General features: G+C 47.4%; 1 protein-coding gene and 1 long non-coding RNA gene across 4 annotated transcripts in view; one reads left to right on the top strand and one right to left on the bottom strand.

Moving 5' to 3' along the window:
- Window positions 1–15399, top strand: part of TENM4 (teneurin transmembrane protein 4) — a 2614938-nt gene that overhangs the window by 2489497 nt on the left and 110042 nt on the right. For both annotated transcript variants that reach the window (XM_064492755.1, XM_031460439.2), the window contains one exon: window positions 8392–8577. In XM_064492755.1, coding sequence (XP_064348825.1) covers window positions 8392–8577 — 186 coding nt within the window. The remainder of the gene's footprint in view (window positions 1–8391; window positions 8578–15399) is intronic.
- On the bottom strand, window positions 4925–5827 carry LOC135322593 (uncharacterized). Of its 2 annotated transcripts, XR_010383247.1 has the most exons (3): window positions 5764–5827; window positions 5527–5612; window positions 4925–5233 (listed from the first exon to the last, which is right to left on the bottom strand). It is a non-coding gene; the product is annotated as an uncharacterized LOC135322593 (long non-coding RNA). The 2 variants fall into 2 exon arrangements; XR_010383246.1 differs by lacking the exon at window positions 5764–5827 and having other exon boundaries at window positions 5527–5755.

Genomic DNA, 15399 nt, shown 5'->3' with positions numbered 1-15399 from the left:
CCCCTTCCAGCTGTGGCACTGGAAGGAGGCTTCAAGGAGGAGGTGGCATTGTAGCCAGAGTTCAACATGTGAAGACTGGGATAAAGGAAAACCTAGACCATGAGGACAGCCTGCACAGAGGCCAAGAGGAGGGCCCAAAGAATGTGATGAGCGCCCCACCACCACCTTTTAGCCATTTGTCTAGCTGGGCCCTTACATGACTTTCTCAAATATTGACATCCACCTCACTGTGTGGCCAAGGACAAGGCACGTCCTCTCTTTGGCTTGTGTTTTCCTGTCTACACGATGGCTAGAGAATCTCTGAGGTGACTTCTCGTACTCTGACCATGAAAACTGGTCCTGTAAGTTTTCTTGCTCTTTTTCTCTCTTACCCCCGAACCCACCTGAAGGAGATCCCCAGGCCAGATCCAGGCCACTTCCTGCCCAGCATCAGGTCTCTCCTGGCTCGCCCTCCTTCTCCTTCATTCCCCCTGTTCCCTTGGTCCTTCACCTCCAGCTGTCTTCCTTCATCACCCTCAGCTCCCTGTGTCCCCACCTTTCTTCCACATCCACCTTGCAAAACCCGGGATCGTTCCAACCACTCACCATCTCTGATCTCATAGCCAGGCTTCTGAGCACTGGAAGCCAAATCACGTCCTGCTTGTGATCTTTAGCCCCTCCTGCGCCCTTCCAGCTGCAGTTCTGCTTGTACTTTGTGAGTCCTTGCACTCAGTCCCCAAGGGGCTCTTTCAGATGTCCACATCTATCCATCAGCATCCTGCTCAGCACAGATTCCTACCCCACTGAGACTACTGAGGCCATGGATTAAGTGCTCTCAAATTATCCTGGCCTGTCCCTTACATAGGTGTCTGCCGCATACCTCTCCCCAGGGGAAGAGGAACCCATGAGGCGTGTCACTCCAATTATGCTCCAGATCCAGTCCTCTCCAGCTGTTGAGAGGCATCTCAGTTGCTCACATCCTCCCCTTGCTCTCCCCAGGATCTTCAAACCCTCCCTTCCCCTACCTCTTTCTAGTACATAACATGATATAGTTGCCATAGAGTAAGTGTTTACTCTATAAAAGACGTACATGACATTAGACACATTACATGGTGTTCATTTAAGCCTCACATGAACCTAGGATGTTGGTGTTTCTATCCTATTTTGCAGATGAGAAAACTGAGGCAGACAAAGATAAAGTAACTTGTCCAAGTCACACTTTTGGTTAGGTGGATGGATGAGCAGTTACATGGCCTGTTGACTGAATAGCTGCTGAATAGCTGGTTAGATGATTAAATGTGTGGGTGGATGGACAGATGGATGAGCTGATGGGGAGACAGATGGATAGATGAAAGATGAACAGAAAGATAAATAGACAAACAAAAGGAAAAGTACTTAATGTGATAGACATTGGGTCAGGGTGCCAAAGGAGACTCAGAGTCTGATTTGAGATTCTCTAGTCTGGATTTAATGAGATAATATTTGTGTGCCACCAACAATGGTTCTACATTTTCTCCTTATGTTCTGTCTCAAATGCTGTTTAGTGGGGCTTGGACTTAAAGTGTCCAAGGATTTCATGAGAAATTTTCCAAAGAATTTCCAAGGACCAAGATTGCAGAGAAATTCCCCCACACCATGCACTAACTCAGATGAACTAGTGATGAAACAGGGAAACTTGGCAGGTATCATTTAAAATTATTTAACCCTTATTAAAATTTCTTAAGATCACCCTAAGAACTTCAACTCCTAAGCAGAATAGAGCAATACTCCCTATTGTCCCTTTTAGTGCTAAATACAGACTTACTAAAGGACTTCCCCGGAGTCACATGGGGCCAAGGCTGTGCTTTCACATTCCAGAATTTTAAAAATGGCCTCACCTGCATCTGTTCCTTGATCAGCAGGAGAGCACACATATCCTTGGGTGGGGTCCTGTGTATCTCCGACTTCGGTCAATTTTGAGCATCTTTCCAAGTTGAAGAAATTTTATGGGAAAATTATATATAAGTCTCTCCCTTTAGGGTAAAGGCATGGCTTCCCTCACCAGCCGTTTTAATGAACGGGATTGTAAAGTCCAGACGAATTAAAATGTAGTCACGATAGGTCCCAGGCTTCATCCAGGTTCATATGGGGATTAACATTTAATGAGAGGAGCCTGGGGCAGCTTTTTCCCTCGTGTATACACTTTGCAGCACAATTAACTAATAACCAAGCCATATACTTTTCCCTACCTTTTTCATGTCTTCATCACGTGTCCACCTGCTCCCATGTCATAGAAGGGGAATGGGTGTGAATGGGCATTGGTGCGAAGGAAGAGGTGTGTGAGGGTGGAAGGACTGAGACAGCTGAAGACTTCAAGTTCTCCATCTGAGATTGGAGAAGATGAGTTTCTAAAAAGGTTAGGCACAGAGGAGGCTGAGCCACTGGGTGAGAACATTTAACCAAAGAAATTTTATACAATATGGCAGTGAGATAGAGTTGAGCCAACTGATGTAACACCTCTTTCATGAGGCCTTTTTTAAAAAATGCATCTGTTCTTTCAACAAATATTTGCTGAAAGCTCAGGCTGTTCCAGGCCTGGTGCCTGCTGCTGGGGAACAAGTTGAATAAAAGCTAGAGCCTGCCATCAAATGGGCTTTCAGTGTAGAGAGAAGACAGACACACACGGACACGGGGAGGCAGGGCAGAGATGGGTGGGGGAGGGGAGGTGCTATGGGTGTGGCTGTCCCCCGGAGAAGAGCGGAGATGCCCTTGGACGTGACCTGGTTCATCTCCAAGGCCCTGTACAGTTCCTTACAGACTTGGCATGAGGGTTTTAGGACGGCTGGGGATTTTCACCTGATTTCAAGAGGAAGCTGAGGCTACAAACACAAATGGCTTCTAACTGGGTTTTGGTGTTCTTGCAGTCTTGGCTGATGGTGCCATGCTAGGTAACCAGAGAAGGAGCTGCATACCCAAATTTGAGTCTGCTATGGGGAAACATTTTACTCTTTAGGGAGATGCTCTCCTGCTAGAGGACTAGGAGCTGTGCTGACACGGGACATCTTGGGTCCCCATCAATCAGTTGTGTACATAACACAACATACATAGCACTGTTTACATAGAGCCTTTCACATTTACCCTTTCCTTCAGTTATCACCACTCACCCTGTAGGGGACTATTATTACTCACCCCAGTTTGGGGGTCAAGAAGTATGGCCCAGAGCGATCAAGTAATTAATTCTCCCTAGGACTCCACAAGGACCCACAAAGACTGGGGAGTCAGAATCTGAATCCAAATCTGCCCTGCAGATTGTGTGCTCTATAGTGCTTCAGAGGACCCTTCCCAGACCCCACCCCTCCAGCATTTAGTCAGAAAGCTCTGATGTTAATCACATGAGCATCAACTGGCCTGTATCCAACACTCACTGGTATCGGGTGTGTTGCATCAGTCAGAATTCACATCCTGTCTTCTGACTTGTCTGATACACTTGCCACTACAGCCCATTTCCTCTCTTGTAAGAGTATGTGTGTGCACAATGCATCCTATCCTGATGACGTGCCAGGCTCCATACCAGAAACTTCACTCCCATTCATGTTACCTTGTTTAATTCAGCCATGTCCATCTGCCATGCTAGAATTTAAACTCCTTGAGGTCAAGAGCAAACCATGTCTTGTCACAATCACCACTGGATCCCTAGGTACCCCCTGTAGGATTTGTCACAGCGAGTGCTCAAGAAATTAAGCAAATGAGAGTCATTCATGCAGCAGCTGTCTATAGTAGTCGAGGGCATCATCCCCAGTTTACAACTGAGGAAACTTGAGACTGAGATGACCTGTGACCCACATTCACCAAGTGTCACTTACCTTACATAAAGGGCACACTTTAAGCATCAAAACACGTTCTTTAGCTTCATCCTATTTGGTTTTCACCACCAACCACTCTGGGAAGTTATATCTGCTTTAGTGTCAAAGCAGAATTGGAGAAAGAAAAATAAAGCCATTTCTTTTACTTCAAGAACAAAGAAAATTGAAATATAAAATGAGAAATGGGCCTACAACTTGAGGCCACATGATAAAACAGCATCTCAGGTTTCTGCTCGCATAGAGAGTCAGTGGGTCTCCTCCACTCAGGCAGGGAGGCCATCTGCAGAGGAGAACCTGAACACTGACAGGCTGTGTTACCATCACTTAGCGCCCCATAAACATCAAGGTCCCCTGCTCAGGCCCCTTCCATTAAAATGTGTAAGAGCTCACAGTCCAGCTTGTAAAGGGCTGATGGAGGGGTGCCCAGCCACCAGGCAGCTTTAGCTTCATGCCAGGAGAGCATGTCTAGTGTAAACTGGCGAGGAAATGGAGTGTTTGGAGGGACAGCTCCGCCGTCTCCAGAGGAGAAAAGTGAGCCCGGGTGTCTGGGAAACTCTATGTAGAGAGTCTCCTTTCATTTCACACATAGCCAGGGTCTGGCTTGAGTGTAACAAGGGCTAAGCAATGGGGCCAGAAACGGGGGAAAGATTTGCTGGAAGAACCAGGAGCCGCCCTGCCTAGTCTGAGACTCAGTTTCCTTGTTTGTGAAATGCCTGTCTTGCAGCCTTGCTCTGAGGACTGTCCAGATGAACATGTGACCTTGTAGAATTCCCCCTCTGCTATTGGGGTCTCAGTAGCTTCATCTCTAAGGGTAATAGCCAGGTGCTCCCACAGCAGCATTGTCACAGGTAAATGAGAAGCTGGATGTGAAGAGTGCTTTGTAAACTGTAAAACCTGATGTAAATGTTAGTTACTAAGCCAAAAATGGCTTTTCCACACATTCCCTCATGTGATCTAACGCCATCCCTGTGAGATTGGTGAAGTGGGAGTTAATATCCTCCTTTTACAAAACATGGACATTGAGAGAGTCAATGAATTGCATAACTTGCACCTCGTAGATTGCCCAGCCAATAAGTGACAAAGCCAAGAGTAGATCCCAAATCTGTTGGATCCTGAGATTCGTGGTTCTTTATTTGTTACGGAAACGACAGGCCAGTCAAGAAACAAGCACCACTCGGAGGGTTGGAGTACTCAGATGTATTACGCCGGCAGGCTCAGAGGGGCTTCTGCTCCAAAGCTCTGAGCACCTCCAAGACGTGCGCATGAGGTTTTGTAGGGTAAAGTACAAGCTTGGGGTATTCGGCCAATAGGCATGGAACAGCTTTAGCAGCATCATTATCACACAAGTGGAGGCGGGGAGGCAGCAAACCAACATTCCAAAGCCACATATGTATCTTTGAAAATCCAGCTGGCTAGCAAAAAAATATAAACAGCAAACCAACACTAATTAACTTAGATTTACAAGTTAGTCCAGCAGAACTCAAATCAGTATTCCATTACTTAGACTTGTGAGTTATCTTGTTAGCCCAGCCCAGCCTCTCCTTCACATTCCTAGACCTGTGAGTTACCTTGTTAGACCAGCCCAGCTTTTCCTTCACATATTCATTGCTCATAAGCAAAGAAATGTGCCAATGTGAGTAGCAGCTGGAGGTTATTTGGATGGTCTTTGGCTGGGCTATGATCTCCTGGAGGGCAGAAACCTTACCTTATTGACCTCTGTATTCCTAGCCTCAGGCGCAGTCTCTGGCACACAGCAGGCACGCTGGGATATCGCTGGAACAATGATGAAGTCTGTGGGAATACCCCGTGTATTAGGGCAGTGTACCTTCTGAAGCGGGTGCTATCACCATCCCCATTTACAGAAGGTGAAAACGAAGCTCAGAGCAATTGAATAGGCTGCCTGAGGTCCCACAACAGGCAGAAATGAGATTTGGAGCCCCACCTGATTCCAAGCTTTACGCTCTTTCACCCATACTGCCTCCAGGTTAATCAGTGAACAAATGAACTACCGGTTAGTGAGGACCTGCCTCTTCTGCCTCAACCCCATGAACTCCAAGTGCCCTGTGGTTTGAAAACACCACGACTTTGTCCTCCGAAGCCCATCCCTCTCCTGGTTCACGCCTCAGTGAATAGAAGTGCTGTTTGCTGTTTACTTTCACATCATCAGCTGCCACCTGGAAAAAGTGCTGAGTAAACCCAAATGAAGGCTAAGCTGATCTTCCCTCGGGGCTCTCAGGTGACAGTCCCAGCCAGCCCTGAGAGCAGGCCCCGCCTCCGGAGTCGCCTGGGTCGATGCCCTTGCACTGCTGTGCAGGAGGGAGGGAATCTCCGACTCAGGGAGGCCCGGGACCCGAGATTGTCATTTTTGTCTTGAGGAAAGCCCAAGATGTTGTCCCTGTGAGCAAAAAAGCAAGGAAGCTTGAAGAACATCTTGAGAAAGCCCCATTCCTGGAGGGCTGCTGGATGGTATCCTGACACTTTGCTCCGCAGCCCCACCCTTACTTGGGAAGTTTTCCTGAGGGCAACTCACTAGAGATAAGCAGACTGGCCTGGACTGACTCTCAGCTGAGCTGAACAGGGTGTCTCTGCATTGTCTTAAATTCTTAGGTTCCTGTAGCCCCAGGGAACACAAGGATTTTTCCATTAGCCAGCAAACCTTAATTGAGGGTCTGTTCTGTGCCAAGATCTGTGCTGGGTACCAGGCACAGAGGTGATCAGAAGAATTCATCCAGCCTCAGGGTGTCCGTAGTCTGACAGTAAGAGACACAGAAAAGAGAAGAGCAGTGCACCGTGTCACATGGAAAGGTGAGGAGCAGCAGAATAACCACAGGGTGAATCGTGGGAGACTTCTCCAGGGAGGAGGGTCACTCCAGCCGAGCCTTGGGGATAGATTACACTGTGTAACATGGAGGGGTGTGTATATTGTAGACTCCCACAGTCTAAGAAGCCATCACCTTTCTCTGCAGCAGATGAGGGAGCTGACCTCCAGAGAGGGCAAGTGACCTTCCCAAGGTCACACAGAAGATCGGCGGCTGAGCAGGCGCAGACCTGGCAAACCCAGTCTTTGGACACCTAATCTAGAGCTCACTGTCCTGAGAAACGTTTCTGGAGTTAGTGACCGTTGACCGTTGCCATGCCCTTTTCTGTCCTCTGCTTCACTGAGTGCTCTTCACAGCCCCCGTGGGCAGCAGAGGTGCCATGAGGCAGCATCCATATCAGCAATGAAATTAGAGAGCCTGCCCAGGCTCACACAGCTTCAGCTCCTGCCCAAGCCCTGCGTAGAACCCAGGTCCCTGGCTCCAGGTCAGGGCTCTTTCCACACGTTTTCCAGCAGCCTCTCTCTGGGCAGCCAAGAAACCTGATGTGGTACTGCCTGCAGTACCTCCCTTTCCAGCTAGTTTTCTTGGCAAGGTGTTGGGCATAGGAACACACTACACATGGGAACTCTCACTGTTGGTTTTGAGGGAGTTCTTTATTCTCAAACATTTTAGCCTTTGCCTTGTGGATTAATATGAAAGTTCTGAGCCTCTGAGATCCAATTTTACTATCCTTTTTCAAAAGTAGCTAGACAATTAGTAGCTTCTAAGCCAGGAGTACAGCTTGGAAGGGCTAATGGGCAAACGCAACTTGACACGGGTGCCAGTTAATTTAATTTGAAATTAAAGGCACTGGGATTTTCATTTGAAGAATGTCGGGCCACGAGTCAGGGTCTCCATCACAGTGCTGGCAGAGAGCGTCAATGGCCACAGTTGTTCAGCCGGCTTCCTAAAAAGCAGTTGTGTTCCAGACCCTTCACAGCGTCTGCCTGCATAGCCACGAAGCTGTCGCTGGCCCTGGGCCCAAGGGGCTTGGGAATCAGGTCGTGTGTGTGTGTTGCACCATCTCACAGACGGGCCTTTGTGAAGGGCTGGACGACTCCACTCTGGCTGTGAAGTGCCCCCGCCCCCACCCCAGCTGTTTGTTTTGGATGGGAAAGGCCCCTTAGCTGGTGCTTAGGGCTGGAGTGAGGAAGCCAGGAGCAGGAGGACAGAACATGCACCCAGCAAATGCCCAGAACAAGCACCCAGAGTGACCCCACAGAGTGCAGGGGTCCACCTCCCTCTCACCCCACCTCCGTTAGAGCCAAGGCTGGAATGAAACGCAAGCCCAGGACCCTTCCCACACTCCAGCCAGACCCACCAGCCCTTCGCTTTGCGATCGGGGACTCATCCTCACTTTGTTTTCACACATAACTGGGTTTTAATTAAATTCGACTTTTCCTCACATCTGTTCGGAAGGCCGGTCCCCTTTGGAAGCGGCAAGCACAAAAGCAGGGACAGGTTGGCAACAGGGAAAAGCAAACAGCGCGAAGCCCTGCAGCCCATCCCATTCTCTTGAGGACGCGGGCTTGGTACAGGCCTCTGCCTGGAGAATTGTTCCTGCCCGAGGGTCACTGTCCACAGAGGAGCCCCCCTGAGCCTCTGCTCACGGAAGCCGTGGTAGATAGCCAAGTGTGAGCTTTGTTCCCAAGGATGACTCGCTTACTTCTGGTTTTGTCTCTTTCCTCCCTCCCTGGCCCCTCCCCCCACAGAGATCTGTGCTGCCGACTGCGGTGGCCACGGCGTCTGCGTGGGGGGCACCTGCCGCTGCGAGGACGGCTGGATGGGGGCGGCCTGCGACCAGCGTGCCTGCCACCCGCGCTGCGCGGAGCATGGGACCTGCCGGGACGGCAAGTGCGAGTGCAGCCCCGGCTGGAATGGCGAGCACTGCACCATCGGTATGGTGGGCCCAGGCCCGGCGCCTCCTCTCTGGGGCTGTTGGGTGCCTGTATCTGTCAGGCACTTGGGGGCCACGGCGGGGTCCCCTTGCATGTGGAAACTGGGCAAAAGTCCTTTCATCTGATGACATTATGGGTGACATTTCCTGGACATCAATTGCACTTAAACTCACAATTGGGCATTTTTTAACCTTTTCCCTACCAATTTGCATTTCCCAGATCTCAGCCAGCTGGTCCACATGCCTTGCTGTTTAGTCCTCCCAGGGCCAAATGCAATATAACTTTGTGACAAGGAGCTGGGCTTCAAGAATGAGGCAGGCGGCTCTATCACTTAGCAGCTATGCACAATTCCCAATGCCTCCCTGAGCTTCGGTTTCTTCACCTATAAAATCACATGGATAATAATGCATGTAAAGAGTTTAGCACAGGCTGGCACATTGTACAGTGCTCAATAAACGTAGCCATTAGATCAAATTTATGATCTGGTTGGGAGGTCTGAACCCTCCACACCCACTAGCCTGTTAGGCCAGAGCTCCCAAAGGGGCCTGGAATCCTGGGGAAAGCTTCCTACAGGCCCCAGGCCACATCTGCTTCCCATTAGGCCTGTCCCCTCCAACCCCCCCCAACCCCCATCCTCGGCTCCTGTCCCGTCTGCATTTGTCTCCTTTCTCCTCTCTTGAGGGCTCCTCGGCACCAGCCCCTGCTGAAGCAGCACTGTTGCCAGCTTTCAAAACAAGCTGATCACTCCATTCCCTTCTTTTTGCCTTTCCTGCTGGTTTTGTTGATTTTAAACACAGCCAGACGTTGGCTTGGTTTATTATCCTGGAATGAACACTCACCAAACGGGTCTTTATGGAATCCACTGGTTTGTGTATGTGTGTTTTAACTTCCCCTCCCATTTTTTTTTTTTTTTTTAAAAGGAAGGGTCTGTGATCAGATGGTGAGCACATGGCTTTAGAAGGCAGTATTCTGGGTGCTTCTCCAGCTCTGAAAATCTTATAGAAATTGGGAGACAAGCCCCAAAGATTATGACGAACAAAGGACTTTTGAGCAAATGGAGCTACCTCTTATTGCATGGTTTTTTAGGCCTCATTCCTTTTGTTTTATAGCATGAAATTAGTTTATATTCATTATCTCTGCCCCCACAACATCACTCTGTTTAAAAATGGCTGTGGAGTACCTTACACCTATTAATATTAGTCATAATGGCTTCTGAGTTTTGAGTACAGTATGGCAAGCACTGTGCTAAGGGCTTTAACTGCATTATTTGTACTCCCATAGGTATCATCCCCTCCTTTTCAGGGACCTGAGGCCTGAGGTCACTTGACTTGTAAGAAGTAAAACAGAGGCTTGCTTTCTGAGTCTTGGTGCAGGGGCTCCTCACCAGCTGATTGCTCTGTGGTCCTTACAGTACAAAGCCCAGGTTTTCTGTGGAGACATCTGGCTCTTATCCTTCCCAGAGGCTGTGCCTTTTTATCACAGTCACGCTTGAGTTCCACAGCTAGTTTGCCCAGCCACAATCTTAGGGAAGCTGCTCCATGGCTGGTGGCAGCCCGCCCTGCCTTTCCATAGCAGAGTGTGCCACACTGTCTCACTGTGCGCCTCTGGGTGGCCTCTTGATGTCAGTGTCATCCTATCTCACAGCTGTCCTGGGCAGTTAAAGAGAAGTGGCCCTAGTCACCCGAGAGACCCGATCCTTTACACTCTCCTCTCCCATCACCTTCACTTTTCCATGTGACTGAGGACAGGCTGACCTTCTAGCCTCCCTGCCCAGAAGCGGGACCATCCCTATTAAAACCAAAATCAGAGCCCAGAGAGAGTGCATTCTGTCTTCTCTCACTTGCTTACAGTGTCCTCAGCTTACTGAGTTCCAAAAAGTTTATGGATGTCCAAGCATCTCATCTGAGTCAAATGACAAGGGACTTAGGGAAATTCTCCCTGCGTCCAGGCACTGGCAACTCATGACAGGGCTTGTGGGAAGACTGTGCTCCATCTCATGTCTCGTGGATGTTCATCAGCCTAGCTTGCAGAGCAACCCTCTGTTTTGATGTCAGGAAGTCAGACCATCCCCTCCCACGTCCCCTGCATACCCCATTGTCACTTTTTAAGAGCAAATTTCTCCTTGGGATTGCAGATGCTTTTTCCCCTCCAGATAAGAAATACATCAAGGTAAATGTGCACGATTCAAGAGGGAGGTTGACAGTCATAAATACCAGAGAAATGTCACAGGGCATTGGAGAAGTAATGGGCTAGTCATAGTGGCTCAGATGAAAGGACGTTGGCTGGGAATCCTATTACCTTTCATTGTGTGGTGAACATTTCCTTTGTCCCCATCTAATTTCCCCGCATGGCATCTTGCTCTCTGTGCGTCTCTGCCTGTGGCCAGCTGCATCCTCAATGGAAACCCCACACCCTAGTGCTGAAGGAACACTCCAGTAACCTTGTTAGATGCAAGGGGAAGGGTGTGGGTTGCCAATGAGGGAAACAATGGTGTGCCTTCTTTTTCTTTTTGGAATAGAATTGAGAAGGAGAAACCCCTTTTTGATCTTTGCTGGTAGCAAGAAGCACTTTTTTAGGTTCCCAGGGAACTTCACTCCTGGTGAGGAGCATTTAGGAAAAGCAAAAGCTGCTGGTGTAAAAAGCTAGAAATTCGAAGTGTTTAATTTTCTCTTGTTATCAGATTTCATTTTTACTCAATAGGTCATTATAAAGCAGCTAATTTGTATGCTGTGGTGAGTTTATGTCCCCTAACAGAGAAAAGGCCAGAGTCCAGGACAGTGATTCAGGGACCTCCATGCAGTAGAAGGCAAAGACAGGAGGGCCTGTTTCTTTGCACACTGCTGCCTTCAATAAGCAGGAAAGAATGACTTGATTACCCAACAGCTGGCATAAAAGAGAAAGACAAGTGTGGGCTCCTTATGGTCAAGTCCCCAGCATAAGAAGCTTCTTACCCCAGTGACATTTCCTAGAGCAAATTATAGGACTTAAATCTCCTTTTGGAAGCTTAGGTCCACCTTTACTTTTATGAAAGCTACTTGATTTTTCTCAAAACAGGTTGGTTTTAGAACAGAAGGAAATTTGGCAATATCATCCTCTTTAATGACAGTATTTTTGTCAAAAAGCAAGAATATTTCATGCTGAATCTTAATTCCTTATGTTAGGGAATTATCTGTCTCGCTGCATCTTCAAGGACGGTCTTGATGAAAGCACTGTGGGCAGACCACATGGTCACTGGGGGCTTCAGTTTCTTCCTCTGGGAATCACAGGGTGGGGTGGCTAGAGGAGGCTTGCAGGGGTAGTGGAATTCCAGCCCCTCCTCAACTGCACACAGACTGCACACCCATCACCTGCTCCTAAAACCATCCCACAAAGAAAAAGATTTTTTTCGTTTTCACTGTCACTCATTACTAATACACCATTTGCGAATGTGGAACCCAGTCTCCCTAGTCCAGAAGTTGAACTAAGACGGATTGATTTGGATCCCTTTCTTAAGTATATGGTCAACACAGAGTCATCAGAAACACATTTTTGGATGTCTTTTCCAGGAATTTTATGAGTCTCTTAAGTCTGGGGCTTGACCTCCAATTTCTTTAGAGAATGCTGAAAATCATAGCTAAATTTAAGAATGTGTTTAATTTTTTCCTGTTTCTTTGAAAACACTTACCAACATTTTGGATCACTTCTACAATAGTTACTTTATTCAATTCAGTGCCCCTTGTCTATAAAGTCCCAAAACACATGTGGGAAATGCCAGCTTCTGATTACATTTGTAAATTCCAACCTTGACCCCAAAGCTGTGATTGTTCAACATGCCAGATATACGGAATTATTTACTAGGCTTCAGGAGAGCTGTCCAATCATATAAATCTTGATTCTTAAACAAATCCTCCTCTGGGAGTAAAGATCAAAATAATACTCTGAGGATGCAATTACTGGAGTGAGCAAAGCCAGACTTCACAATACAGAGACATTATAAAGAAAGGCCACACAGTCTTCAGGAGTTCTTTATCCACTTTTGATTGGTAGCTCTTGGGTTTCTTTTTTGTAATCAGACCGTCCTTAACCAAGAGCTCACAGGCATTCACAGGTATCAGTGCCTGGGAGATAGGCTAGCCCAGTGCTTGTCTCTCCTCCAAAGGCATTCTCTCACCTCAGGACCCGGGAGCTGCAGGACAAATGCTGATGAGAAGAAAGAATATGGACAGGGGTCTACCCCAAGTTATCAGAGCAAGAGCTTGATTAGTTGATGGTTCTGGGAGATTTCAGCCCATACATGGTAGGAGTGGGGAACTGAAGGCTCCATGAGTCCTCTCAGGGTGGGCGTCATTGGCCACCTACTACTCGTTGATACTTCATCCAAAGAGAGAATAGCATTAATGCATCCAAGAACTTAACAGGAACATCTCTTGGATGATTTGTCATCCATCTACAAGAAGTTCAGATGACTGTAGCCACCTCAAGCATCACCTGCTATAATGACCCTTGTTTCATCTGGCCTAACCTGTACCAATGATGCAGCTCCTAGTGTCAACTAAGGCTTCTGGAGAATAAGAAGGAAAAAGCTTTTCACCATGTTCTTCACAACCTTTGATAGGGGGCCCCTGAAGCTTCTTGGGAGAAACTTCTGGAAACTTCTGTTGGTACAGGCAAGTGAAGGAAAGAAGCTTCCATATTGGAGATCATAGAAGTGCTAAAGAGATCTGATACCTCACAGGCTAATCTTGTGCCAGAAGTTCAGAACTTGTCTTAGAAATAGCTGTGTGCCTCCACTATCTCCACTCTGTTGCAGAGTGACAGGGATATAGAAGAAGCACGAGAAACATATATGCAATGTTGAAAAAATAAGCATGGCCCAAGAGGAAAGGTGACTCTACTGCCATCGTCTTCATCCTGAAGTCTGAGTAGAAAGGTGAAGGAATTTGGGGAAGTCCTGAATGCACCCTCCTTAATGCAAACTTAGGGACTCACATCATCTTTTCTTAAAGTTAACTCTTTAAAATCATGGAAAATTTTCAAATCACTGTACTCAAGGGCATGTGTGCCAAGATTTTCAAACAGTGAAAGTGACAATGGTATTCACTTCTGCATATGCCTTTTATGAATAAATGGCTTTGGATTTCAAAGACATAGGTATCACTTTTCATTTTCAATAGTCAGAGACAAGGAAGCTCCATTCCAGTCCCAGAGAACTCTTGGACTTGGTATTGATTGGTTGTTACCAGCTCTTGGATTCAGTGTGGCTTGAGGTCACTGTGTAGGGAAGGAATCCCTTGATTTGTGGAGTCCACTCTTGTCTCCTGAAACCCACAACATTGATTGCAACCTGGGTCTGCCTCAGTCACTTCCACTGGCGGCCATTCCTGCCTATAGTCTGAGAAATTAGTCAGCATTTTTAAAGGTATTAAAAACATATCTACATTTAATAGAGATCCTAATTACTAAATAATTCTTGTAAATGAAATGACATTAGAAGAGAGAGAGAAAGCTCTCTGAGGTCAACCACTGGGCTTGGGGACATTAACCCAAAAAGTGGATATAACCTTTACTCTTCACCAGAGCCATGATATCACCATTAAGTTTAGAGACGATGTCCTTCTGGTCAGAGAACTCCCTCACAGTGGATGCTGCACGGTGGAATGGCCATTTGAATCACAGTGATGGTGTGTCATCCAGCCTAGTCATCCTTGCCAACCTTGTGAGAGAAATCTAGGCTCACTCCATCTCTTCTGTAGCTGGGCTCAGAGTTATTACAAGAATATATGATTACGACCCTCCACAAAACTCTGCAGATCTGGAAGCTAAGAACACCAGCTGAGCCAGGAGATCCTGTGTGTTATCACTCTCTGATGGCATCTCCTGGGAGATGATGTCTGAAGAAATTTTAGATCACTTTACAAAGTTTGATGAATGAATGAGGTTGACTGAGAAGAAAGTGTCAGACAAACCAAGAATCAAGAAAGTCTTCGCCTTAGCCAAAGATGTCTCCTAGGCTGTTTTTCATGTGGGCTGACCCTGTTTTTCATTGTCTGTCATTCCACAGCTTTGTTTATTTACTCCTCCTTTATACACCACTCCCCTTCACTCTCCCTTCTTATACCCTGTAATCCCATGGACTCCAAGCCATCTATAAAAATGAAGGAGAAGCATGCAGACCCACTTAAAATCTCCTCTTCCCAATTTTCCACGTGGCTATGCAGCCTCCAGGAGCATATTTCATCTTGAAGCACAGACCACATGGATGCCTGAACTAAGAACATAGCCTCTCATCCACCAGTCTTTTGAGGCAAATATATATTGATGAACAGCAACAGCATTTGTCCTATCCGGAGGATTGAAAACATAAAATTTATAATTTTTATGAAGAGAGTAAGAATGTTCTTACGGTTTATAGAACCCGAGGGCTTCCAGATAAGGCCTCACCATTGCAGTCCAGTCCTCTCTTTATGGACTTCTGATTCACATGTGAAATCCAGCTGAGGGGGGGGCCAACCCGGCTGAAAGCATCAACCCTTCAGGCGACTGCCATCTCTCTGGCCTCTGTGGGAGCACGTGTTGGGAAGCTGTAAAGAAGGAGATGAAAGGGAACCCCTCTGAATGGCTGTGACCCCAGACTGACAGGAAGGCGAAAGGGTGCTACTGATTCGTGCTGGGAATGAAGAGGCCTGCCCTGCTTTAAACACACAGCCAGGCACCCGTGTGTACGCACAGCAGGTCTATTTCAGAGCAACATTTGACACCCACCCTCACAAAGAAGCGAAATCTTAGGTCACCAGATAATTCAGTGCTTAGATGTGACCCCTCCATTGGAAAGCCAAGTGTATC

Source organism: Camelus dromedarius, chromosome 12 (genome assembly GCF_036321535.1).
Source record: "Camelus dromedarius isolate mCamDro1 chromosome 12, mCamDro1.pat, whole genome shotgun sequence".
Classification (NCBI taxonomy): Eukaryota; Metazoa; Chordata; class Mammalia; order Artiodactyla; family Camelidae; genus Camelus; species Camelus dromedarius.
The sequence above is the reverse complement of the archived record's forward strand: the minus strand, read 5'-3'. Positions and strand labels throughout refer to the sequence as shown.